At 44.9% G+C, this 26,139-nt stretch overlaps 1 protein-coding gene across 4 annotated transcripts in view; it reads left to right on the forward strand.

The window, feature by feature from the left end:
• RPRD2 (regulation of nuclear pre-mRNA domain containing 2) overlaps window positions 1–26,139 on the forward strand; it is a 75,763-nt gene that overhangs the window by 23,527 nt on the left and 26,097 nt on the right. For 2 of the 4 annotated variants that reach the window (XM_036494340.2, XM_004588855.4), the window contains exons 2-4: window positions 17,265–17,394; window positions 24,136–24,236; window positions 25,073–25,150. In XM_036494340.2, coding sequence (XP_036350233.2) covers window positions 17,265–17,394; window positions 24,136–24,236; window positions 25,073–25,150 — 309 coding nt within the window. The remainder of the gene's footprint in view (window positions 1–17,264; window positions 17,395–24,135; window positions 24,237–25,072; window positions 25,151–26,139) is intronic. The other 2 variants (XM_036494341.2, XM_004588856.2) reach the window with 1 other exon arrangement.

Here is a 26,139-nt window from a genome sequence, read left to right on the forward strand (position 1 = left end):
GTGCTGGTTGGGTGCTGTGGTCACATCCAGTACAGGCAACCTCACCTTGGCATTCCATATTGTGCACTGGTTTTTGTTGCGACCAAACCTGGCCTGACCCACACTCTGTTCTGGTGTTCGGATTTGCCAGTGGATGACGTGAACTGATTCAGCCTGGTCTGCTCCCGATCCATGCCAAACGTATGCCAGTGGGAAACTTTCCATGGCCTATTCTGGGCTGTTTCCAATCATGCTTCTTGCGCTTACCTGCAGGGACTGTGTCCTGCCAGAGGAGTTGCCCAGGCTCCTCCATCAGAACCCCTCCCAATGTCAGATTTTGCGCATACCAGAGGGTCCATGAGCCAGCCCTACTCAGTTCACCTCCTGTCCTAGCAGGAACAGTGGCTTTTCCTGACTGGCTTTCAACCCATTCTGGTTCTTGCTGTTGGATGTTTCAGCCCAACCATGGCTTGTCCATACCCACATACGGCTCACATATGGCTCAGTAGGGGTTGAGACCTCTCCTAGTCCATCCCACATCTCCCCTGGTCCTCCAGGACACCAGACGGTGTCGGGGTCTGGCCTGGCCTGGTGCGTCCAGTCCCAGTCCACACTAGTGCCAAGGGAGACTACAACTGTTTCCTGGTTACAACGCAGCTCCCATTCCAGCCAACGTGCCCCTTGGTGGGAACCTCAACCCAGTTAGGGTGTCCCCTTAGCTCCCCAACTGGGCCTGTTCCCAGCCATAGATCCCGCGCATGCCAGTGGCTGCTCTGACTCACCTTGGCTCAGTCCCTCACTTGTCTTGGCCTCTGCCTTGGACACTGTAGCTTAGTGTCCTTGACTCATGCAGACCAGTAGGTGCAAGAGCCTAGCTCGGCATGACCTGTGCTCCATCCTGGTTTCTAGTTTCGCTTGTAGGCTAAGGTTTGCTCAGTCCTGCCCAGTACATCCCATTCCATTACCAATTTACACATTAGCCAACTGTTGGAGCTACTTTGCCCAGCTTGTCCGACCCCCAGATCTGAACCACATGTTCACCAGCGGGAGCTATGATTCGCCAGGAGAGTTTCCCAAGTTCCGCCACTTGATCCCCTCCCAGACCCAGTTCTCATACATGCCAGTTGGTTTTAGGCCAGTGCCCGGAGCAGTCTGGCCTTCCATTTGGCCGTGTATGAGCTGGTGAATGTTGCAGCCCAGCCCCCCCACACCCTATTCAGGATGCACATTTGGGTGCTGCTGCCTTGACCAGTCCAGACGGTTGCGGGTTCCTTTACCTGTGATTGATGGCAGGCTCCTTGGTCACACCTAGCTTAGTCCATCACCACCCAAACTCTTGAGGTAACCAATGGGGCTAGAATTTCCACAGGTGTGGCCCACACATCCCTCACAGAATCTACCCCCGGATATGGTTGTCGAATACTAGTTAATGTCATGGCCCTGCCTAATATGACCTGTTTCCTGATCCATCATCATGTCAGATAATAAGATATCCTGCTGAACAAGCCCAAACCCTTAGCTTTTGCATGAACTGGTGTTCGGTGCTCAGCATTGTTCAGTGATTACAAGTTCTTCAAAGGAAGAGTTACTGTCATTGGGAATCTTTAGGATCGACTCAGATCCCAGAAGCACAGTGGGATCAACCTGGAGCTACCTAAGCAGTGATTCAAAGAACCAAAACTCCAGAGCTGCCCTGGCTGGGCAGCCAGTAGGCAGAGCCTGGCGCCAAATGGCGCACTGGCTGCCCGGGACAGCTCACCACGTGCACATGGTGACTGGAGTTGGGATCCGAGCAAGACGCCCCATCCTGAGGCCCACCAGCAGCCTCCAGCTGCTGGAAATTTAAACTCCTAGGCCCAAGGTCACGCCCCTCCCCAGTCCCATTCACCACCCAATGAGGGCTGTGGGTGGGACCTGGACCTACCCAGTCACAGAGACTTCCCTCCTTGGTGTACTCACCGGGAGGGAGGAGTTCCCCCCCCCCCCAACCCAGGCAGGCCCAGGGACAACTCACCACGTGCACTTGGTGGCTGGAGTTGGGATCCGAGCAAGACGCCCCGTCCTGAGGCCCACCAGCAGCCAGGAGCGGTAGTTGTAAAGTTAAGACAGATAATGTTAATGATGAAGAGAATCCTTGAAATGACAAACCTTTAAGACATCAGGATGATACAAAATATAAATTTATGTGTTCCTAATAAAATGTCAATGTATAAATCAAGTTTCAGTGTCCTAAAAGAATTTACTGGGGTCAGGGTTGTGGCACAACAATTAAGTCACCATCTGCAATACCAGCCTTCTGTAAGAGCACCATTGTTTTTTGTTTTGTTTTATTTTGGGGCCTGGTACGATAGCCTAGTGGCGAAAGTCCTTGCCTTGTACATGCCGGGACCTGGAAGAGACTCCTGGCTCCGGGCTTCGGATCAGCTCAGCTCCAGCTGTTATGTCCATTTGGGGAGTGAACCAGCAGATGAAAGATCTTTCTCTGTCTCTCCTTCTCTCCATAAATCTGATATACCTTTCTAATTTAATACATTTGGGAAAACAACAGAAGATGACTCAAGTATTTGGGCTCCTTCGGCCTTGTGGGAGATGTTGCTGAAGCTCCTGGCTTTGACCTTGCTTAGCACTGGCCATTGCATTATTTGGGGACTGAACCATGAGTGGAGCATGTCTCTGTGTCTCATCTTGCTGTAACTCTGTCTTTCAAAAAAAATAAATGAATATTTTTTAAAAAATCAATCTAGCATGGACAGTGTCAAGGTTTTCATTGGTTCAACACCTGCCCTTGATATTATTTTTATGATATTAAAGAACAAAATTTTACAGTGTTTTATTTGGGAGATATATACAAGATCAAAACTTTTAATCAAGGAAAAGTGAACAAAAGCATATATCAAGAAAAGTCTTTTTTTTTTTTTTTTTTTTAAGATTTATTTAGTTTTATTGGAAAGGCAGATATACAGAGAGGAGGAGAGACACAGAGGAAGATCTTCCGTCCAGTGGTTCACTCCTGAAGCGGCCACAGCAGCTGGAGCTGAGCCAATCTGAAGCAAGGAGCCAGGAGCTTCCAGGGTCTCAAAGCCTTGGGCTGTCCTCAACTGCTCTCCCAGACCATCAGCCAGGAGCTGGATGGGAAGTGGAGCTGCTGGGATTAGAACCGGCGCTCATATGGGATCCCAGTGCATTTAAGGTGGGGACCTTAGCCACCACTCTGTCGCACTGGGCCCTGCCAAGATAAGTCTCTTTTATGTCACTCCCCCCCAAATATGTATTTTTTAGAAAGGAGTGGAATAAAATGAGAAATGCCCAAAAGTGTGGTGATAGTAGGTTAATAAGTCTCTGCCTGTGACCCTAGCATCCCATTTAGATGCTAGTTCAAATCCTGATTGCTCCACTTTCCATCTAGCCCCCTGGTGATGTGCATGAAAGAGCAGTAGAAGTTGGCCCAAGTCCTTGGTCCCCTACACCCATGTGGGAGACCCAAAGGAAGCTCTAGACTCCTAGCTTCAGGCTGACCCAGCTGTTATAACTATTTGGAGTGTGAACTAGAGGAGTGAAGATCTCTCTGTCTCTTCTGCTCTTTCTGTAAATCTGCCTTTCAAATAAAAAATTTTAAAAAACAGGGCTCAGCTGTGTGGTCTAGCGGCTAAGGTCCTCACCTTGAACGCGCCGGGATCCCATATGGGTGCCGGTGCTAATCCCGGCAGCTCCATTTCCCTTCCAACTCCCTGCTTGTGGCCTGGGAAAGCAGTTGAGGACAGCCCAGGGCCTTGGGACACTGCACCCGCGTGGGAGACCTGGAAGAAGCTCCTGGCCCCTGCCTTCGGATTGGCTCAGCTGCTACCCTTGCTGCTGTTTGGGGGAGATCAAACCAGTGAATAGAAGATCTCTCTCTCTCTCTCTGTAATTCTAATTTAAGTAAAACAAGTCTGTACAAAGAATAATAATAAAAAAAAAAGAAGGATAAGATGATGTTAAATAAATGAAGTTCTGGGCTGAGACCAGAAAACCTGGGATAGGTTTTTAAATATATGTCATTCAATCTCTAATAATTCTGTGTTAGTTTATCTTCACCCAGCAACTGGGACCTACACAGATGTGCAACAAAGTGTAACAAATCTCCCTTTAAGGAAAATCCCCGAGCACTGGTTTCTCTTCTGCCCAGCAAAAACAGTTTCAGCAATATTTTGGAAAATTTATGAAATGTTAGTGTGAATTTAACTCTCATAAGCCATCCCTTCATATAAAGCACTTGATATAAAAGTGATAGATAATAGCCTCAATTCAAGAGATATTATATAATGCATTGAAAATAAACCGCAAAGAAATGCGTAAAGCTATAGTAAATACTAAGATAATTACATATGACACAAACTGAATCCTGAATAGGTAAAATCTCTTGAATGTAAGGTTTATAGATTTTGAAAATAATGTCTGATTAAATCTGACACCACTTAGTAAAAACATGTACCTTAGATATAAAAAATAGCCTTCTTTAAAATTTTGCTGTGGCACAGCAACTTAAGTTGCTACCTGTAACATTGGCATACCATGTGGTTACCAGTCATGTACATCCAGCTCCCTGCTAATGACCTGGGAAAAGGCAAAATTGTTCCAAGTGCTTGAGCCCCTGCCACTCACATGGGAGATCTGGATGAAGCCACGGCCATTTTGACCATGGGGTGAGTGAGCTAACAGATGGAAAATTTTCTCTGCTTCTACCTCTCTCTAACTCTGCCTTTCAAATAAAATTAAAGGATGTCAGGCAGGAACTTGGGGAGGGGAACAGGAAATCCCAGAACCTATGGAGCTTTATCATAAAACAATACAATAAGTAGATAAATAAAGGACGTCCTAAGAAGTAAGTAAAATGAACTTTAAAATTATTTCACACTAATATTTAGCCACACAGCATGTTGCTAAAATGTTGCCATGGTTATGTCAGAGCCCGGCAGGAGTGCGTGCTGTGTCACTTCTGACTCAGTTCCTCGCAGGCGTCACAGGTGAACTGCCATGCCGCACCATGGTGCAGGCACCTGCCTTTATCTACCTTCTTACCTGTGCTTAGAAGAATTAAAGCTCTGTAACTATCATGCTGAGAGGACAGTGGGAGGCTTGTTTACACTAAACAAAATGTTTATCTAAGAACCAGTGTAACCTTGGTAAAACATGTTAAGTTTTAAATGTCTTACTTTTTTTTTTTAAGATTTATTTACTTTTTATTACAAAGTCAGATATACAGAGAGGAGGAGAGACAGAGAGGAAGGTCTTCCCTTCGATGATTCACTCCCCAAGTGAGCCGCAACCGGCCGGTGCGTGCCGATCCGAAGCCGGGAACCAGGAACCTCTTCCAGGTCTCCCACGCTGGTGCAGGGTCCCAGTGCTCTGGGCCGTCCTCGACTGCTTTCCCAGGCCACAAGCAGAGAGCTGGATGGGAAGCGGGATTGCTGGGATTAGAACCAGTGTCCCTGTGGGATCCCGGGGTGTTCAAGGCAAGGACTTTAGCCGCTAGACCACGCTGCAGGGCCCATGTCTTACTATTTTTATGCTGTATAATATTTTGCTAGGTAAACCATTTTTAACTGCTTTTGTGTATTTTTGATCTGGCAATCATGGTTCTTAAGATCTCAAGAAAGAAGATCTGTTGATTTAAGTATACATTTATTTTTTGTAATTGATAGCGAGTCCAAATCAGAGAGGATCCACTTGACTAATATTTGTAGAGGTGGTCTAATAAACTTAAAAAAAAAAAAGACTAAGGATACTGAAATACGATTGTTTCTGTTGCCAACTAATGATGTTAAAGTTGTTTCCATTAATTTATATGGATTTTAATTGTTAGGGAGAAAGAAAGAAAATAGTGCAGGATAGGGCCCGGTGCGGTAGCCTAGCAGCTAAAAGTCCTTGCCTTGTACATGCCAGTATGCCATGTGGGGACCGCATCTAATCCTGGCAGCCCTGCTTCCCATCTAGCTCCCTGCTTGTGGCCTGGGAAGGCAGTCGAGCACGGCCCAATACTTTGGGATCCTGCACCTGTGTGGGAGACCTGGAAGAGTCTCCAGGCTCCTGGCTTTGGTTCGTCTCAGCTCTGGCTATTGTGGCTGCTTGGGGAGTGAGTCAGCAAACTGAAGATCTTCCTCTCTGTCTCTCCTCCTCTCTGTATATCTGCCTTTCCAATAAAAATAAAATAAATCTTAAAAAAAGAAAATAGTGCAAAATAATCCTGTAATTTGGATAGCCTATGCTTGAGGATAAATAAGCAATGTTCTTTTTCTTCTTCTGTGAACCAGTGGATGTTGTATGAGCCCATATATATTTTTTCTTTTTTGTTAAAGGTTTGTTTATTTTTATTGGAAAAGCAGATATACAGAGAGAAGACGATGCAGAGAGAGAGATCCTCCATCTGCTGGTTCACTCCCCAAATAGTCATAATGACTGATGTTAAGCCAATTCCAAGTTCCCCTGTCAGACCTGCTCCCAGCCCTGGATCTCACACGTGCCTGCTGGGGCAGCAGCCTTGCTTGGCATGGTCTGCCCTCAGTCCTAGTCCCGGAATGTGCTGGTGAGCACTGCAGCCTGCCCCCCACCCAGCCGCCTCCCATCCCCAGCTCCCCCAAGAATGTTAGGTGGGCTCCTGTCAGATGAGTTCCATAGTACAGCCTGGTTTGACCAGTCACCTCTCCAACTCTGTGTAAACCAGTAGGTGCTGTAGTCCCACAGAGATGTGCCCACATTTCCTCTACAGAATTTGCCCTTAGATCCAGTTCTCACATTCTGATGGGTGCTGCAGCCCAGTTTGATGTGGCCCACCCCCTACTTTGACACTTACGGACAGATACTGTGTAGGCCGTATTTCTTTTCAAAGATTTATATATTGTTATTGGAAAGACAGATTTATAGAGAGAAGGAGGGACAGAAGGACCCTGGTTAGTACTCTCCCCCAAGTGATTGCAACGGCTAGAACTGAGCTGATCCGAGGCTTGGAACCAGAAGCTTCTTCTGGGTCTCCCACGCAGGTACAAGGTCCCAAGGCTTTGGGACATTCTCCACTGCTTTTTCAGGGCACCAGCAGGGCGTGGAATGGAATTGGAACAGCCGGTATACAAACTGGTACCCATATGGGATCCCGGAGCGTGCAGGGCGAGGATTTAGCCACTGAGCCACTGAGCCTTTGTGCTGGGCCCAGAGGCCATATTTCTTTCTGGAAATTTGTTGTTGTTGATGTTTTGTTTTGTTTTGCTTATTAGGTAGCTGGACAAAAAGGGCACTGAAGCCGGGCATTTGACCTAGTGGTTGAAATGTCACTTGGGTTGCCCATATTGCATATTGGAGTGCTCAAGTTTGAGTCTGAGTCCAGTCCATCTCCCTTTTCAAGATTGATTTATTTGAAAAGCTAGGGTGAAGTGATGGGGGGGGCGGCAGGAGAGTGGGGAGAGAACACAAGGTCTTCCATACACTGATGTGCAGCTAGTCCAGGCCAAAGCCAAGAACCTGGAGCTTCAATCAGATCTCCCAAGTGGGTGGCAGAGACCCAAGTAGTTGACCCTCGTCTGCCACCTTCCCACGAGTTTGACATGGAGCTGGATCACAGTCAGAACTGCTGAGAGTCGAACTCATGCTTGGTGTGAGATTCCGGCATTGCAAGCAATGGCTTATCCACAATACCTGGAGTGCACCACAATACCCGCCCTCTGTTTCTGAAAGGCAACAGATAGGTCTCAAGTGGTTGGGGTTCCTGGATTGAGTTCCTAGCTCTCTGATTCAGCCTGGCCCAGTCTGGCTGTTGTGGACGTCTGGGGAGTAGTGGATGGAAGCTGTCTCTTTCTGCCACTCAAATGAAAGAAAAAAAATTTTAAGTGATTGCTGTAAATTAACTGGTTAGCTGGCATATTACAATAGTTTTATGAATGATTCTCAATTTTACCACAGTTTATTTTAGAATTCCTGGTCTCTTTTTATATACTATCGGTGGTGACACTACATTGTTAATACTGAAAGATCAAATATCATCCTGATTGATATATTGATTTCTTGTAGGTTCTTCCTTCCTTGTGTCTTTGTAGCATGTCTCTCTGTCTTTTTAAATTTTATTTTGATATTTACATAGTTCAGAAGGATGTGTGCCCATGTGGACCACTGAATAGGGTGAGAAGAGTCACAGATTGGGGAAAGTGGGTAATACCACTGTTTCCAATTTTCTTTTTCCTCTTCTTGTATTTGGGGGAAGGTGGAGAGGAGAAGCCACACCCAGCATCCCAACTGTATCAGTACCTGGGGATGGGGGATGGCCACCTAGTGTCATTCCAGGGTCCCCGATGTGGAGCATGCTGTAAGGATACTGCTCAAGTGATTTTGACAGTTCCTCATCTTTTGATTTTGTTGCTCCAAAGATGAGGAAATCCTGGGCCCGGCACAGTGACCTAGCGGCTAAAGTCCTTACCTTGCATGTGCCGGGATCCCATATGGGCGCCGTTTCTAATCCCGGCAGCTCCACTTCCCATCCAGCTCCCTGCTTGTGGCCTGGGAAAGCAGTTGAGGACAGCTCAAAGCTTTGGGACACTGCACCTGTGTGGGAGACCCGGAAGAGGTTCCTGGTTCCCGGCTTCGGATTGGCACAGCACCGGCCGTTGCAGTCACTTGGGGAAGTGAATTATCGGAGGGAAGATCTTCCTCTCTGTCTCTCCTCCTCTCTGTATATCTGACTTTGTAATAAAAATAAATAAATCTTTAAAAAAAATGAGGAAATCCTTCCAAGGTCCACTGGTTGACATAGTCTGCCTTAGAGTCTCCATTTGCCCAGATATTTCCTGTCAGTGCTTGGCTGGGAGAGTCGTCTAATTTGTTCTGCCCTCCATCCTCTGCTAAGATACTAGATGTCCTCTGCAGGCCCTAATGGACTGTCATATCCATGTGCATCTGGGCATACCGTCCACTACTCCATCTTAGCAACTGAGTAGGCCCAGTTCTGACACATGTACTCCACAATCAGACCACAGATCTTGTGATTCTCCCTGTGATTGGAGTTTTGAGTCCAGCAGTTCAGTTTGGGGAACTCTCAAAGAAATCTTTTCTGAGGTGACCCCAAACCTGACTGTTCCTTTAAAGGTGTATTAATTTTTATTAGGTGGTTATATTTACAGAGAGGAGAGACAGAAAGATCTTCCATCCGCTGTTTCACTCCTCAAGTGGCTATAGTGGCTGGAGCTAAGCCGATCTGAAGCCAGGGGTCAGAAATCTCTTCTGGGTCTTGCAAGTAGGTGGGATTCCCAAGGACTTATTCCGCATTGCTCTCCCAGGACATAAGCAGGGAACTGAGTGGGAAGTGGAGCAGCTGAAGCACTAACCGGCACCCATGTGGGATCCCAGCACACGCAAGGCAATGACTTTAGGCATTAGGCTACCGTGCCAGGCCCCAGATCTGACTCGTGTGTGCTAACCAGTACAGAGCTTAGCTCAGTCCATCACTCACATAAGCCTCTGCACACACTGGTGGTTGCAGTTGCTTTGTCAGTTTTATCTCTAGCCCCATCTCTTATGCAAACCAATGGATGTTGCAGCCCAGCCTAACCCTGCCCACCACGTGTTCGGCCCTCATGTACACCAGTGGTAACTGCATCCCAGTTGAAGTGACCCTGAATAACCTTCATCAGTCCTGCTCCCAGCCCTGGTTCCTGCACATGACAGTGTGTATAGCAGACTGGTCCAGTCTGTCCTACATCTGTTCAACTTTTGCACACACCAGTGAGTGGGTACTGCAGCCTAACTCAGCTCAATTGTTCCCATTATCCAACCCTTACTTACATTAGCAGGTGCTACTGCAGGTCCACCCTCAGCCGTGGTTCTCATACTCACCAACGGGAGCTGCAGCCTATTAGAGTGGTGGCCATAGTTTCCCTCCTAGGCCCCCTCCCAGTCCCAGATCTTATATTTTCCAGGTGTTTCTGCAGTCTAGCTTGACAGAACTTGTCCCCATTTCCAGCACTTCCCAGCTGATGGCTTTGGCAAAGCCGTCAGCCCTAGCTTACTCTGACACTTGCATGCAGCAGTGGATATAATCGCTTAGTCCAGCCTGGCTCACCCCTAAACCAACTCAGATGCAGACCTCCCTAGTCTGATCTGCCCCCGGTCCCAGCTGTCCTGCTCACCAAAGGGAGCAGTGGCCCAACAGAGGAGGCCCTGCTGCCCCCATACTGGGCTTGCCACCTCCTACTTGGTGATCTTATGTGAACTGTTGGGTGCTGTGGCCCAGTCTGGCATAGCCTGCCTTACCTCTGCAGTTGCCATTGGGTGTTGCAGCCCGACCCAGCCTGACCTTCCCCTAGTCCTGGCATTGATGTGAACTGGCTGAAGTTGCAGCCCAACCTGTCTTGTCCTACACGCCATCCTGGTTCTTACATCTGCCAGTGGGTGTTAAGAACTGGCTCAGCCTGGCCCACCCCCAGAGCTGACCCACACATATGTCAAAAGGTACTGAAACCTGGCTTAATCTGGACTGCTCCCAGTCTTGGTTCTTGTGCTCACCTGCAGGGACTGCATCCTGACAGAGGAGTTCCCCAAGTGGCAGACCTTACACATACCAGTGGGTCTTTGGCCCAGCTCTCACTTGGCCCACCTCCTGTCCTGGCAGAAACAGCAGTTTTGTCCAGTCAACCCACATCCATTCTGACTCTTACTGTTGGGTACTATAGCCCACCCATGCCTGGTCCACCCCAAACCCAGCTCTCGCGTGGTTCAGTGAGTGCTGAGACCTAGCCTAGTCTTTCCTACACCCACCCTGGCTCTCGCTAACGCCAATGGGTGCTGGAGTATAACCCAGTCTGGCACACCCCAGACCCAGTCCGCATCTGTATTGAGGTTTACTGCAATCATGTCCAGCCCAGATCACTATCCCATTCCAGTTCTTGCACTCACAAGTGGGAATCACAACCCAGCACGGGCATTCCCTTAGCTCCCCAACCAGGCCTATTTCCAGCAACAGATCTCACATGCCAGTAGGTGCTGGGCCTCTACTCAACATAGTCTGCCACCTCTATTTCAGTCTTTATGTGTGCTGGTAGATGTTACAGTCTGGCCCACCCCCTACCCTGTTCTTGGGTACACGTATGGATGCTGCAGCCTGGACTAGCCCAGTCTGTTCTCAACTCCAGCACCCATGAGTGTCAGTGGGGATTCTGTGGACATGCCTAACTTAGCCCGTCACTACCCCCTGTTCTTGAGCAAACCACCGAATGTTGCAGTTCCACAGGTTTGAGCCCACATATCCCCCACAGAATTTGCCCCAAGACTTGGTTCTTTCATATGGTGGTCAGTGTCTCAGCCTAGCCTAGTATTACCTATCCCCTGTTGCAACACCTCGTGGGTGGTGGTTGGTAGTGTTGTTGCTAACCCAGCTCAGGTCTCCTATGTGAGCAGGTACGTTGGTCTGACCCAGAAAGGTCCTCCAGCTTCTCCCTTCTGAACCACTTCATCTCAGTACCCTTGCTTACCTGCAAGTGCAGTGGCTTTGTCAGTGGAAGTCCCCCAGAAGTCATTCCTTACCTGCAATATATTTCCTCAGTGGTCCTCCTTTCCACACATCCCCATACCCCTTCCCTAAGCAATCCACAGTCCCTGTGCTCCAGAGCACGTGGGTTCCCCAATCCAGTCTTCCCAAGCCCAGTCTTCCAGTAGTGTGGTGTGCTGGCCTGGATCTCTGCCTACCCACCAGGAACCCAAGTCCATAGATGGGTCCCTAGACCCCAGTCCTCTGGCACATGTGCTGGCCTGGGACCCTCCACCCACCCAAAACCCAAACACATTCACAGTTCCCCAAGCCAAGTTCACCAGCATACCATACCAGCATAATAAATAGGGTTGATTCTCCCTTCCCTCCATCTCCCACCTTACCCGGGATCAAGCATAGGCAGAAATCCCTAGGCTTTCGCTGCCTGCCTAGGCACGATCCCCCAGGCCCTGCACACCCCCACTGATGCCATCCCCAATGCCTCCTGCAAGCCCATACCTCCAGGCCCTCACGAGCCCACCCACACTGATGGAAGGCAGGAGCTCCCGCCCAGGTACCTGTCTACACTTTGACAGTAACATTGGCTTGTAATTCTCTTAAAATATTTATTTATTTTTATTGGAAAGTCAGATATACAGAGATGAGGAGAGACAGAGAGGAAGATCTTCCATTCGCTGATTTCACTTCCCAAGTGGCCGCAACGGCCGGAGCTAAGCCAATTCAAAGGCAGGAGCCAGGAGCTTCTTCAGGGTCTCCCATGTGGAGACCCAGTGCTTTCGCAGACCACAAGCAGGGAGCTGGATGGGAAGCAGGGCTGCCAAGATTACAACTGGCGCCCATGTAGGATCCTGGCGCTTCTAAGGTAAGGACTCTAGCTGCTATGCTATTGTGTCAGGCTTCCAACTTGTAATTTTTAAAAAAAGATGTATTTATTTTTATTGCAAAGTCAGATATACAGAGAAGAGGAGATACAGGGAGGAAGATTTTTCGTCCGATGGTTCACTCCCCAAGCAGCCACAATGACTGGAGCTGAGCCAGTCTGAAGCCAGGAGTTGGGAGCCAGTTCCGGGTCTCCCATGCGGGTGCAGGGTCCCAAGGCTTTGGGCTGTCTTGACTGCTTTCCCAGGCCATAAGCAGGGAGCTGGATGGGAAGCAAGGCTCCTGGGATTAGATCCGGGCCCATATGGGATCCTGGCATGTTCGTGGTGAGGACTTTAACTGCTATGCTATCATGCTGGGCCTAACTTGTAATTTTCAAATTCAAATTTTACAAAAGTCTAAGATTGTAAAGACCTGCCGTGTACCTTTCACTCAGATTCCCCCAGTTAGCATTGTACCATATTTGCTTTCTCTTATTGTTACGTCTGTACATACTTTCTGTTTTCTGAACTGAGAGTATGTTGCAGACATAATCTGTTTGATACTTTGGTGTCCATGTCAGGCTGCTGTAACAGATTCACAGAACAACAGACATTGTTTCTTCACAACTCTGAAGACTAGAGAGTACAAGATCAAGGCCCAGTGCAGTCTCTGGTGAGGGCTCAAGGCTCTCTTCTAGCTTATGGTGGCCATCTTAATGTCTTTCCGTGGGTGAGGTAGCAAGCTCTGACCCTGTCGCTCCTACCTCTGCCCTTTGTCAGCATTATCAGTAAGCTGGAGTCAAGAGTTAGAGACAGCAATCCAGTATGGGATACAAGCCTCTTAACGGATTTCTTAACTACTCGGTTAAACACTGAACCTGGTGTTGCAATTAAAATAAGGCAGTCATGGAAGTATACTCATTGATAAAGTCATAACATTTGGGCAGAGATTTAAAAGGCAGTCACAGTGTGAACTATGAGAAGCAAGGAGAAAGAATGCTGCTAGCAGAGGGAGCAGCCAGCCAAAAGAGCTCTGAGGCAGGGGATGGCACTGGAGTAAGCCCTGGAGGGTCAGCACAAAGAGCCGTGTGACCTCTGCATGGCTCACCATCTGGGTTTGACTTGTTGCTTCTTTGCAGTATTAGCTCTTTTATATTATTTCCAACACTAAAATTCTTGCCCATGTTTTTTAAAACCTCTATTCTATGTAGAAACTTCATGTTTTCAGCTGCAGAATAAAGACAGAAACATTTTAGCTCAGTTTTTCAGTCTCACCTGGTCTTTACTGTTTTTCCCTACCAACCTTTGTAGTCCAACAGAAGTAGGAGTCAACGATGACCAAGAGCACACTCCGGAGCTGGTTCATCTGAATTCAGATCTGAGCTCGGTCACTTCGTAGCTGTGACTGCGATCATTTTTCTTCATTCCATGTTTTAAGAGGGTGGTAACTACCAACCTCCCAGGGTTACTGTGAAGCTCTCAGTTAATATTTGTCTCATCTTTGGAATTGTGCCTGACAACACAGAAAGTGCTATGAAAAAATATTTGTTAAGTAACTTCAAATTCTAGCCTGCTTCTCTCCCTTTTCCAAAACAAGCTACTATTGTCCAGTCCTACTTTGGAGCTTTGTTCGTGAACTTTTCTCTCTGAAGTGCCCTTTCCTTTCCTTGCTGCTTATGAAAATTGTAACTCCTTTATCACATATTTATCCATTGGGTGCCTGCCTGACGCTGTGTTACTCATTAAGGGCTTTACAATAAGCAGAAGCCCAGCGTTCAGGGAGTTTATAATCTAGTGGGAATACAGACAAGTACACCACAAGTAGATAAACGCTGTACTTGTAAATACAAGATGCACTGAAAGTACAATCTTGTGGAGAAAGAAAGATGATGTGTGTAAACTGAGATCTGGAGAGAAAAGGGAATTAGACTGTTGAAACAGGCAACCAGACAAAGGGGGCAGGGTGGAACTTAGAGAACCAAATTTAGTTCTTGGAAATGGAGCTTTAAGGAAGAGAGTAATTCTTTAAAAGGTAGAGACTGTAGTTCATGTTTAGCAGATAAACAGACAACATTTCGATGGGTTTTGAAATGCATTCAAGATGGACCCTGGACCGCAGCATAGCAGTTTCTTGGGCTGATGGTCCTGGTTTAGAAGCTGCTGCCCTCTGGCCTTATGCTGGACTGACTGCCCAGGGATAATCTGTGCTGAGGAAAAGCCGCAGTCTTTCCCAGAACCATATGACCCACCACTTCTCTGGGGCTTTGAAAACACCTGAAAGTGTTTGGTTTCAACCTGATGTGCTGCTGTCTGAAATTTGTGTACTTCTGTGGAGAGAGCAACTAGGGAGAGCACCTCAAGCAGTAGCTTGGAGCTGGATGGCTGATGGGAAGGTTAAGGCCACACTAATACCAAGTAGTATCTTTGTACCTGTCAGACATAGATTGTAGAGTCACCTCCAAGTGGCCTGCTTTCCTTGCAACGCCCCCACCCCCCGCCAAAATAAAGAAGGGATAAATTAATTCGATTCCAAAATAAAGGCTTTAACCACTATGTTATGGCGCTGGGCCCTAGCTTCACTTTCTGTGTCTTTGATTATCTGCATAAGCAGAAACGATAGTTTGAATTTTTCAGTTTTGATTTTTCTCTAGCTAGCTGTATTCCTGCATGGTAAGATATTCTCAATGATATGGTCAGTGGCAGCAAGCCCCAACTCCCAGTCAGCCATACGAGCACTAGGGTGAATAACCAGCTGCAGGTGTGCTATAGCTAAGCTAGGGTGTAGCAGAAGGTTCAGTGAATTAATTGTTGTTAATTTGTGATGGTGAATTTATTGAAATACAACTCCATTGTAATTCTTTATTTATAGTTTATCTGTAGTTTCAGGTGTACATTGGCAATCTTGGAACCTCTGTGGATCATGGAAACCTAATGTTCAGTGTTTAAGGGAAGAGAATAAAAATTATGATTGATTTCTGCTTTCTCTGTGCTTTATCTACTGAATTCGAAAAATATTGTGATAAATAGACAGCTCAACTAGAGTGGTAAAAATTTGAGCTACCTCTGTGGCATGTGAGAAAAGAGTATGGATTAAGGTCACGTGGAAAGATTGTGGTTTTGAAGGGTCATTAGCCAAGGAAGGAGCCTGTGAATTTCACTTCAGTACTTTTATTAGTATGATTTTTTCTTAAGACACCAGCAGCAGAAATGAAGGTGCAGTAAATACATTTGGTTAGCTGAATCCAAATTTAGGACTGTGTTGAACACATATGATAGATGGCGAAGTTAGGAGTAGAAGAAAGCAAGAATGAGGGTTTTGATACAGGAGTAGTCTGAGTAATGGGTCAAAGGGTAGAATTCATACCAAAAAAATTGAGTATTAGTAGAAACTAGAGAGTCATTGAAATAGAACAAATTAATAAAATTGAAAGCTGTAGTTCAGAATGGAATTTTAAGTATTTCTTTATTTTGATTTTATCTGAAAGGCAGAACAATAGAGATCTTTGGTCTTCTGGTTCACACCCAAATGCCCACATCAGCTGAGACTCTGGCAGGTCAAAGCCAGGAGTCCAAATGTCCATCCAGCTTTCCCATGTAGATGGCAGGGGCCTAAGTATGTCCATCATCATCTGCTGCCTCCCAGAGGTGCAGTAGCAGGAAATTGGAATGCAAAGTTAGAGCTGAGATGCCAACTCCGGCGCTCAGAGAATGCCAGCATCCCAAGTAGCAACTTGACCACTGCACCAAGCATCTGCCCTGAGAAGGAAATTTTAAAATGTGCAAGAGTGCATTCGAGATCAAGAGATGAGAGGTTAGAAAGCATGTTGGCTAATCCACATGAACATTACATTTACTCAGAGTTAAATGTGAAGGTGGCTTTGCTCAAGTTTCGAGACAGTGAATTGGTTGGTACTTGTCTTTGAAAAATCTGATCTAGGGTGTCTCTCCTTTTTTTTTTTTTTTTTAAGATTTATTTTTATTGGAAAGTCAGATGTAAAGAGAGGAAGATGTTGTATCCAATGATTTACTCCCCAAGCGGCCACAATGACCAGAGCTGAGCCAATCTGAAGCCAGGAGCCAGAAGCTTCCTCTGGGTCTCCCACACTGGTGCAGGTTCCCAAGGCTTTGGGCTGTCCACTCAGCCCACAAGCAGGGAGCTGGATGGGAAGTGGGGCTGCTGGGATATTCGAACTGGCGCCCATATGGGATCCTGGCACATGTAAGGCGAGGACTCTAGCCTTGTGTGAGGCCCGTCTCCCTCTGTTTTCAGGAGACACTCCTTCTGGCTCTCCCAGGAGGTGCATTCACCTTCCTTCTTTTCCCATTTACCTGGTCATTTTGCAAATAAAACTGTCTGCAATCAGAAAACAAACAAACAAACCTAACCTAGATATGTTTCCTTTGTATCAGATTGCTTGTTAGGATATTTACCTAAAGAGAAAACAGCACTATCTCCTTTCTAGTAGCTGTGGGCTTAAGTGTGTCTAAAGATATCTCAATTGATTGAGGAAAAAGGGCTTGCCTATAACAATGATATTAAGCAGTTTGTCTTAAGATTACATTCTGACTAGATGCTAAACCTGTGCGCTTTGCACTAATTTTGAAGTTTCTGAAGCTTTGTTTTTTTCAACTCGATTTGAAAATTTGTTTCTACATTGTGAGGACAGTCTTGCTTTATGTTAGTCTCTCCACAATTCCTGTGCAAAGTGAGAGAAATCTGCTTGAGGAGTGCTTTGAATAGAAACATAACCGGAAATGGTGCTCAAAGTTGGAGGTACGTTCCGTTTGTTCAGTGGTTTCTCCATCCTTTTACATCTGTGTAGACATGGCAGTTACAGTTGGAGAATACTGTTTTGGGAATAAATTGAACTAAGTATAAATTGACTAATTTGGTTTTCTTTATTGTCCTTTGTCATCTCTAGCTGCATATCCCCACCGCTTGAATCTCTTTTACCTTGCCAATGATGTCATACAGAACTGTAAAAGGAAAAATGCAATCATATTCCGTGAGTCGTTTGCTGATGTACTTCCTGAAGCAGCTGCTCTAGTGAAGTAAGTAAACTCCTTAATGTTCGAATTCTAAGCTTAGAAAATGTAGAATTTTAAATCCTTTCATTTTCAATAGTTGGTCTCTTCCTCCTAACTTGTCTACATATATCTCTCTACCTATGGCTTTTTTTTTAAAAGATTTATTTATTTTATTACAAAGTCAGATATACACAGAGGAGGAGAGACAGAAAGGAAGATCTTCCGTCCAATGATTCACTCCCCAAGTGAGCCGCAACGGACGGTGCTGCGCCGATCCGAAGCTGGGTACCTGGAACCTCTTCCAGGTCTCCCACGCAGATGCAGGGTCCCAAGGCTTTGGGCCGTCCTCGACTGCTTTCCCAGGCCACAAGCAGGGAGCTGGATCGGAAGTGGAGCTGCCGGGATTAGAACCGGTGCTCATATGGGATCCCAGGACATGTTCAAGGCGAGGACTTTAGCCGCTAGGCCACGCCGCCGAGCCCTATGGCTTATTTTTTTAAATATTTATTTGCATTTTTATCGGAAAGACAGATTTACAGAGAAAGGAGAACAGAGAGAGGTCATCCATCTGCTGCTTCACTCCCCAAGTGGCCAAACAGCCAGAGTTGAGCTGATCTGAAGCCAGGAGTCAGGAGCTTCTTCAGGGTCTCTCATGTTTGGTACAAGGTCCCAAGGCTTTGGGCCATCCTCTGCTGCTTTCCCAGACGAGAAGCAGGGAGCTGGATGGGAAGTGGAACACGAACCAGTGCCCATACGGAATCCAGTGCATGCGAAGGGAGGATTTAGCACTGAGCTATCTGGCCAGGCCCTACAACTTTTGCTTCGCTTTGAGTATATTTGATTTATTCAATCTTTGTTGAAATCTTACCCTCCATGAATTCTGTGTATTTTAAACAGAATTGTAGGTATTTGTCGTATTGATTTACTCCATTCTTGGAAGATTTATTTCTATCATTTCTCAGTGTGTTCTTGAGAAATGTCAATGAAAAGAATGGTTCCATGCTGAAATAACTTTGACCGTTCCTCTTGAAGATTCAGAGTCCACATTACTTTGTCAGTAACTGAAGGTGGGCCATTGACACCATGTTAAAGACACCATTGAGGTGTCCACGTGTCCTCACAGAGTATCTGGTTTCAAGTTCTGACTCTGCTTCTGCTTCCAGCCTGCTGCTAATGTGCACCCTAAGAGGTAGCAGGTGATGGTTGCAGGTCTCCATGGAGGAGGCCTGGATTGAGTTCCTAGATCCTGGCTTTAACCTGGCCCAGCCGCAGCTGTTTGGGTATTTGGAGAATGACCTTAGAGATGAAAGTCATTCAAATAAATACATAGGTTTTTTTAAATTACATGAAATATTTTACTTATCTCAGATAGTTTATGATGCTAATTTCAAAATAACATTTCCTAAACTTTGACCAAAGGCTGGTGTTTTTGAATACCTATTAAATATCCTCACATTTGAGGAAATTCTGGTATATTAATGCAAATTTGCATTTTTCTTATTTTTGCCTTATTTTGTTTTGTTTGTGTTGCATCATATATATATTTTGCTCAATAAATGCAATTATAAAATGAATAATTATATAAAGCAATATCTAAATGCTTCCTTGAACTTTGTATAAAAGCATTGGTCTCTATTAGAATAACACTGTTTGGAAATGAATGGTCCTTATTCCTTCCTTTGGATTCTTAACATTGTTAACTTCACTGTTACAAAGGATTAGAAATGTAGATCCCGGGGCTTGGCTGCGTGGCCTAGAGGCTGAGATCCTTACCTTGAACACACCGGGATCCCCTATGGGTGCCGGTTCTGATCCCGGTACCTCCACTTCCCATCCAGCTGCCTGCTTGTGGCCTGGGAAAGCAGTCGAGAGTGGTCCAAAGCCTTGAGACCCTGCACCCACATGGGAGACCAGGAAGAGGAAGTTCCTGGCTCCAGGCTTCAGATCAGCGCAGCACTGGCCATTGTGGTCACTTGGGTGGGGGTGTGAATCGTTGAACGGAAGATCTTCCTCTCTGTCTCTCCTCCTCTCTGTATTTCCAATAAAATAAATAAAAGTTCAAAAAAAGTATAGATCCCACTTGAATGTAATAAATAAAAAAGATTTACACACAAGTGGGCTTTTGGAATGCCTATTTCAGGATCTGAACCTTCTAATAATTTTTTAAAGATCTATTTATTTTAATTGGAAAGTCAGATACACAGAGAGAAGGAAAAACAGAGAAAGATCTTCTGACCACTGATTTCACTTCCCTAGTAGCTGCAGTGCCTGAACTGAGCTGCCAGGAGCCAGCAACTTCTTCCAGGTCTCCCACACGGGTGCAGGGTCCCAAAGCTTTGGGCCATCCTCTGCTGCTTTCCCAGGTCACAAGCAGGGAGCTGGAAGGGAAATCAGGCCACTGGGATGCTGACTGGTACCCATATGGGATCCCGGCGCGTATGCAAGATGAGGGTTTAGCCACTGAGCCGTAGCGGAGCCCTATACTTAGTTTTTTTTTTTTTTATAATCAACAAGTATATTTATTCTATTTTTTACAGTAAAAGTATAAAAATATCTGGTTAGTTTAGATTTTAGTAATTGGAATATTAGTTCATTTTGTGAACTCTTTAAATGAGTGACGAACATTAAGCAGCCAAAAAATTACCACTGAAATTTCAACACTGTACTTTTGGACCATCTTCCTGCTAATGAGCAAGCTGGGAGGCAACAAGTAATGAATGACCTCCGCCACTCACGTGGAAAACACAGGTTGAATGCAGAACTCCCTGTTTGAGTCTTGTTCAGTCCTGGCTGTTGCAGGCTTTCGGAGGGTAAACCAGTGGATAAAAAAGCTGTCTCTCTGCCTTTGAAACTAAATGAAAATCAATAAACAAATATTTAGTAAAATACACACACACATGTAATTATATTTGTGGTACACACTAGAATGCTTTGTGGTACACAGATTAAGCTACTGCCTGCATCCAGTTCTAGACATACCTGCTTTACTTCCCAGTCTAGCTCCCTGCTAGTACGCCTGGGGAAGAGAGGAAGATTGCCCGAGTGCTTGGGTCCTTGTAACTCCGTGGGAAGTCCTGGTGAAGCTTGTGGCTTCAGCCTGACCCACTCCCTGCCATTGCAGCCATTTGGGGGTGAACCAGCAGATAGGTCTCCCCCTTTCTTTCTTTCTCCCTTCCTCCTTCTCCAGGAGGGCAGGAACCTCCTCCAGGTCTCCTACGTGGGTGCAGGGTCCCAAGGCTTTGGGCCGTCCTCAACTGCTTTCCCAGGCCACAAGCAGGGAGCTGGATGGAAAGCAGGGCTGCCGGGATTAGAACCGGCGCCCATATGGGATCCTGGCTCATTTAAGGCGAGGACTTTTAGCCACTAGGCCTCTCTGCCAGACCCAAGTAAATGGATTTTTTTTAAATTTAGAAATGCTCATAAATAATTATTTTGTAATGTTGAGAAATACTTGTTTTATTAAGTGAAGACATTAGAATACAATTATGTGAGCCCGGTAGCGTGGCCTAGCGGCTAAAGTCCTCGCCTTGAACATGCCCTGGGATCCCATATGGGCGCCGGTTCTAATCCCGGCAGCTCCACTTCCCATCTAGCTCCCTGCCTGTGGCCTGGGAAAGTTGTTGAGGACGACCCAAAGCCTTGGGACCCTGCACCCGTGTGGGAGACCTGGAAGAGGTTCTTGGTTCCTGGCTTCGGAACGGCGCAGCACCGTCGGTTGCTGTTGCTTGGGGAGTGAAACATCAGATGGAAGATCTTCCTCTCTGTCTCTCCTCCTCTGTGTATATCTGACTTTGTAATAAAATATATAAATCTTTTTTAAAAAAGAATGCAATTATGTGTATTTATCAGTAGTTTCAAATACAATACTGACATTCCTAGGAGAAAAAAAGGAGATATCTCTTCTCAGCCTTTTGCCTGAGATCAAGTATAAATTATAAGAGATAGTAATGCTGATGTTGTTTTATAAATCTCATTTTGGTAAAAGTGAGTAGAGTTTTTTGTGCTTTTCTGTAGTTTTTCAGTGTGTGTGTGTTTGTAGTGGAAGAGAAGATTTCAGCGTAGAAGTGAAATCTGTTGTGGTTTAGTCTTCAGAAATTTGTGTTTAAAGCTTCTGTAAACAGTTTTCTCTTTCTAATGTTGTTCTTATTGGGAGGGAATTACAAACTATAAACATGGGATGTTGTATATTCACAGACTCTGATGTTTAAAAGACAGTATAACTGATATAACCTGTTTAAAACGCCATATACTTCATTTTCCTTATGGTTTGGCAGATTTGTTTAAGGAATGGTTAAATTCTCTTTTTGTCTTTTGATAATATCTGTTAAAATGTTAGTGTATTGGAATGAGATTTTTTTTCTTTACAGTTTGATTGTCTTTTTTTCTTTATTTTGCCACGAATGATTATACCTATGTAATTTCTCTTTTTTTCTTTTCAATGACTTCTTGGTGGAAAACCTTTTTAAAGGGGCGGGGGGAAGATTAGTTTATTTGAAAGGCAGAGTTCCAGAAAAATCTTTCATCCACTGGTTTCATTTTTTTTTTTTTTTTTTTTTAATTGGAAAGGCAGATTTACAGAGAGAAGGCGAGACAGAAACATCTTCCATTCGTTTGCTGACTCACTCCCCCACCTGGCCTCAGTGACTGGAGCTGAGCTGAGCCAAAGCCAGGAGCCAGGAGCGTCTTTTGGGTCTCCCACATGGGTGCAGGTCACAAAACTTGGGCTATCCTCTGCTACTTTCCCAGGCCACATGCAGAAAACTGAATGGGAAGTGGAGCAGCCAGAACATGAACTGGCACCCAAATGAGATTCCATGCAGGGCGAGGATTTAACCATTGAGCCTTTGCATTGGGCCCTGGGTTCCTTCTTTAAAGGCCACAACAACTGTGGCTGAGCCAGATGAAAGCCGGGAGCCAAGGGCTTCTTCCAGGTCTCCCACATGGGTGGCAGTATCCCAGGGACTTAGACCATCTTCTAGTGCTTTCCCAGGTGCGTTAACAGGGAGCAAGATCGAAAGAGGTACAGCCAGGACTCAAACTGACACCCATGTGAGATATGGCTGCAGATGGCAGTCTAACTCCCTGTACCATTGTATCGCCTCCTGATACTTTCTCTTTCCAATAATTATGTTTACCCTCTTTTGTTTTAAAGATTTGTGTATTTATTGTTTGAAAGGTAAAGCAATGGAGAGGTCTTCTGTCCACTGGCTTTCTCCCCAAATGGCCGCAGCAGCTAGGTCTGGGCCAGGCTGCAGCCAGAAGCTCCATCATGGTCTCCAACATAGATAACAGGGGCCCAGGCATCATTTACACTGCATCATTTTCCACTGCTTTTCCAAACATATTAGTAGGAAGCGGGATCAGAAGCAAAGCATTTGGGACTTGAAGTGGCACCCCGATGACACAGATGTTGCAAGCAGCAGCTTCACTGGTTACTCCATGACACTGATCCCTGTTTCATCGTGTCTTCTGTAGTTCCAAATAACATGTAATTTAAATCTTTCCTTTGAAGTGATTGTTTCTGCATCACTTCTGCTCCCTTTTAAAGGGAGTTGGCCAACCTAAATTCCAGAACTCATCCATGAACCAAACAGAATAAAGTAATAGCCTTCACCACCCTCAACCTGGATTAGTGTTCTTATTCTGTGACATTAAAACTTTTTAGAAGATATGCCATATATGTGATTGAATCCTGAGCATTTTTGACCAAATGTTGAAGAAAAAGAAAAAACTGCATAGCATTGCTAGCCCCTCTCACTCTCTGCTAGTGTAATTTTGGAGTGGGGAGCAGAAGACCAGATTTTGCCTTGTTAGATTTTATCTTGTTAGAATCACCCTTTCTTGGGCCCAGCATGGTGGCCTAGCAGCTAAAGTCCTTGCCTTGAACGTGCTGGGATCACATATGGGTGCCAGTTCTAATCCCGGCAGCACCACTTCCCATCCAGTTCCTTGTTTGTGCCCTGGGAGAACAGTCAGGGATGGCCCAAAGCCTTGGGACCCTGCATCCACGTGGGAGACCAAGAAGAAGCTCCTGGCTCCTGGTTTCAGTTTGGTGCAGCACTGGCCATTGCAGTCACTTGGGGAGTAGTCATCAGATGGAAGATCTTCCTTTCCTCTTCCTCTGTATGTCTGACTTTCCAATAAATAAATAAATAAATACATACATAAATAAATCTTTAAGATAGAATCACCCTATCTTATGGATTGCCAGTTGTGTCAATTAGTGCACTGACTAGTCCTCTGAATTTCATATTGATCCAAAAGTTAAATTATGATGCTGGTTGTTTGGCCTCAATTAAAACATCAGTTAGGAACACACGTCAGAGTGTAGGGTTTGACTCCCAGCTCTTGCCCCCACTTCCAGTTTCCTTGTCATACAGCACTTGGAAGAGAGCGGTGATGGCTGAAATGATTGAATTCCTGCCAGTCATTCGAAAAGCTTGGGATTCGCTCCCAGCTTTGTCCAGGCCCAGCACTGGCCATTGCAGGCTTGGGGAGTGCTCACCTTCTCTTCCTCGCAACCTTCCCATCTTTTCCTTTCAAACTGATAAGAATAGAAAGCATTCAGTATATCATCTGCGTGGCCTTGATAAAATAAAAATGTTGAGTCAATGTTTTAAGATTTATTTAGTCTCAGACACCATTGAACAAATATGTTCTGAAATAACCATCACAAGAAATTTACTGTGTGGCGTATTAATTCACTTTATTTTCATATTTATTTTGAAAGAAAAATCAATATTTTTATGGTCTTTTTCTCTGTAGGGATCCATCTGTTTCCAAGTCTATAGAACGAATCTTTAAAATCTGGGAAGATAGAAATGTATACCCAGAGGAAATGATTGTGGCTCTGAGAGAAGCTTTGAGTAAGTGTCTTTCTCTTCAAAAGAAGATCTGAGTTAGTCTTTATAATTATCTGATGATATTGCATAATAATTGAAAATGAAGTTTTGGGTCTGATCCTGTTCATCTAAAAGTAAATGCTTATAGAAATGTAAATCCATTTGCATTAAAATTTAGGTAGATTTTAATTTGGGAGTGGATGGTTGGATTTTCTTTTAATTGACTGGAAAAGTGAAGTATATTAAATGACACCAGCCATCTCCTCATTCCCTGTATTTGCTTTAATTGAATATTTTACACTGCTTATTGTTGATGTTTAACCAATACTGCCCTGTCCTCTCAGTGTTGGAGAATTATTGGATAGGATTTCCAACAGCTGTGTTTCCAAGATATGCATTATTAAGCATATATTACTGGTTTTCAGATTGTCTTTTAACTTAGATGTATAGTAAGAAATCCACCTACTTTTTAAAAAGTACTTCTTTTGTAAGAGATATGTAAGTAAGTAAATCTTTGAATGGAAGTTGGCAATAATTTGCTACTGTGACCATGATCTGTTTTAAAAATAGCATCTTCTAAGAAGCTGTTAAATTCTTCATTAGAATTTGATGACTGGCATATTTATATCTACTGTTATTTTTAGAAATGGTAATTTCACTGATTATAGAAATTATGTTTATTTGACAGCTTCTTAGATCTGGTGGGTATGTATTTTTTTTGTAAAAATGAAAGGAAAGAAAAGAAAGAAACCACACACAGTCTTGGATTGCCTTTTTTCATGCTACAACTTTGGCACTGAAGTGGACAGACAGAACAGCTTCCCATAATGCCAGATTGCAAAAACTGAAATGTTTTCCAGGTACCACTTTCAAAACTCAGAAGCACCTGAAAGAAAATCAGAACAAACAACCGAATAAGCAGTGGAAGAAATCACAAAGTAAGGAACAAAATCTCAACTAATATAAAATTACCTCCTTTTTGGAGCAGAAGAAAATGTAGACCATTTGACATCGTACCTGGCATAAGCCATGGGCAAGCCTGTGTTTTCCAGGCCTGGGAGGCTCCCAGTGACTTATACTAAAGAAGCCATCATGAAGTTACTTCTTAAAAAGCCACTTTTAAACAAAGGAATTACAGGAAAAGGGTTAAATAGAGTGAAGATTCAAGAGTAGTTGGGGGAATTGAAACAAGAAGAAGAAAAAAAAAAACTTGGTAGTGCCCAAGCTAATTCTCAAGATATATGATGTTAGACAGGCAGCTGAAATTAAACAACAGAGCTGAAGAAGAGAATAGGCATTCGGAAGCATTTCTGTGGGAGCCGTGAAATCCTTCAGATCTGGGGATATGCTCTAACAAATTAGGCATGGGCCTCAAATCCTGGCCAGAAGCTTGTTGTCTTAACTGGAGCTCCTGTAATGTTTTATCAGTTCACCCAGCATGAGATCAAGGGAGAGGAATACTGCATGTGCTAGGCTGCTGTGGGCAAACCGAGGACTATTGCAAGAAACATGTAGGTATGGAGAGACCAATGAAAAAGACAGGGAGCAGTGGGAGGTGAAGAAAAACTGTTGGGATGGTTTTGCTCCAGCAAGCATGTGATATCCATCTCGATTGAGGGAGTCCTGTGATATACTTTTGGTCATAAGTTGCATGCTTAGGATCACCAAGAATCACCATGTCAGCCAAAGCTCAACCACAGGTGGTGATATCCTTAGACCTTTCTTGCTGATGTTTAGTATGAACTGAGTCAGCAGAAAAAGGAATCCGAAGCTCAATACACAGGAAGTGGAGTTGATATTTGTAAATAATTTTTTTCTGCCAGTGCTCAGGATTAATTGGATGTCCTGTTCCTGAACACTCTTAATTTGAGATACTGAGATCCTGTTTCACTCAATCAGACTAGGAAAACAAAGTACTTCATGTATC

The sequence above is a fragment of the Ochotona princeps genome, chromosome 2 (genome assembly GCF_030435755.1).
Source record: "Ochotona princeps isolate mOchPri1 chromosome 2, mOchPri1.hap1, whole genome shotgun sequence".
NCBI lineage: Eukaryota > Metazoa > Chordata > Mammalia > Lagomorpha > Ochotonidae > Ochotona > Ochotona princeps.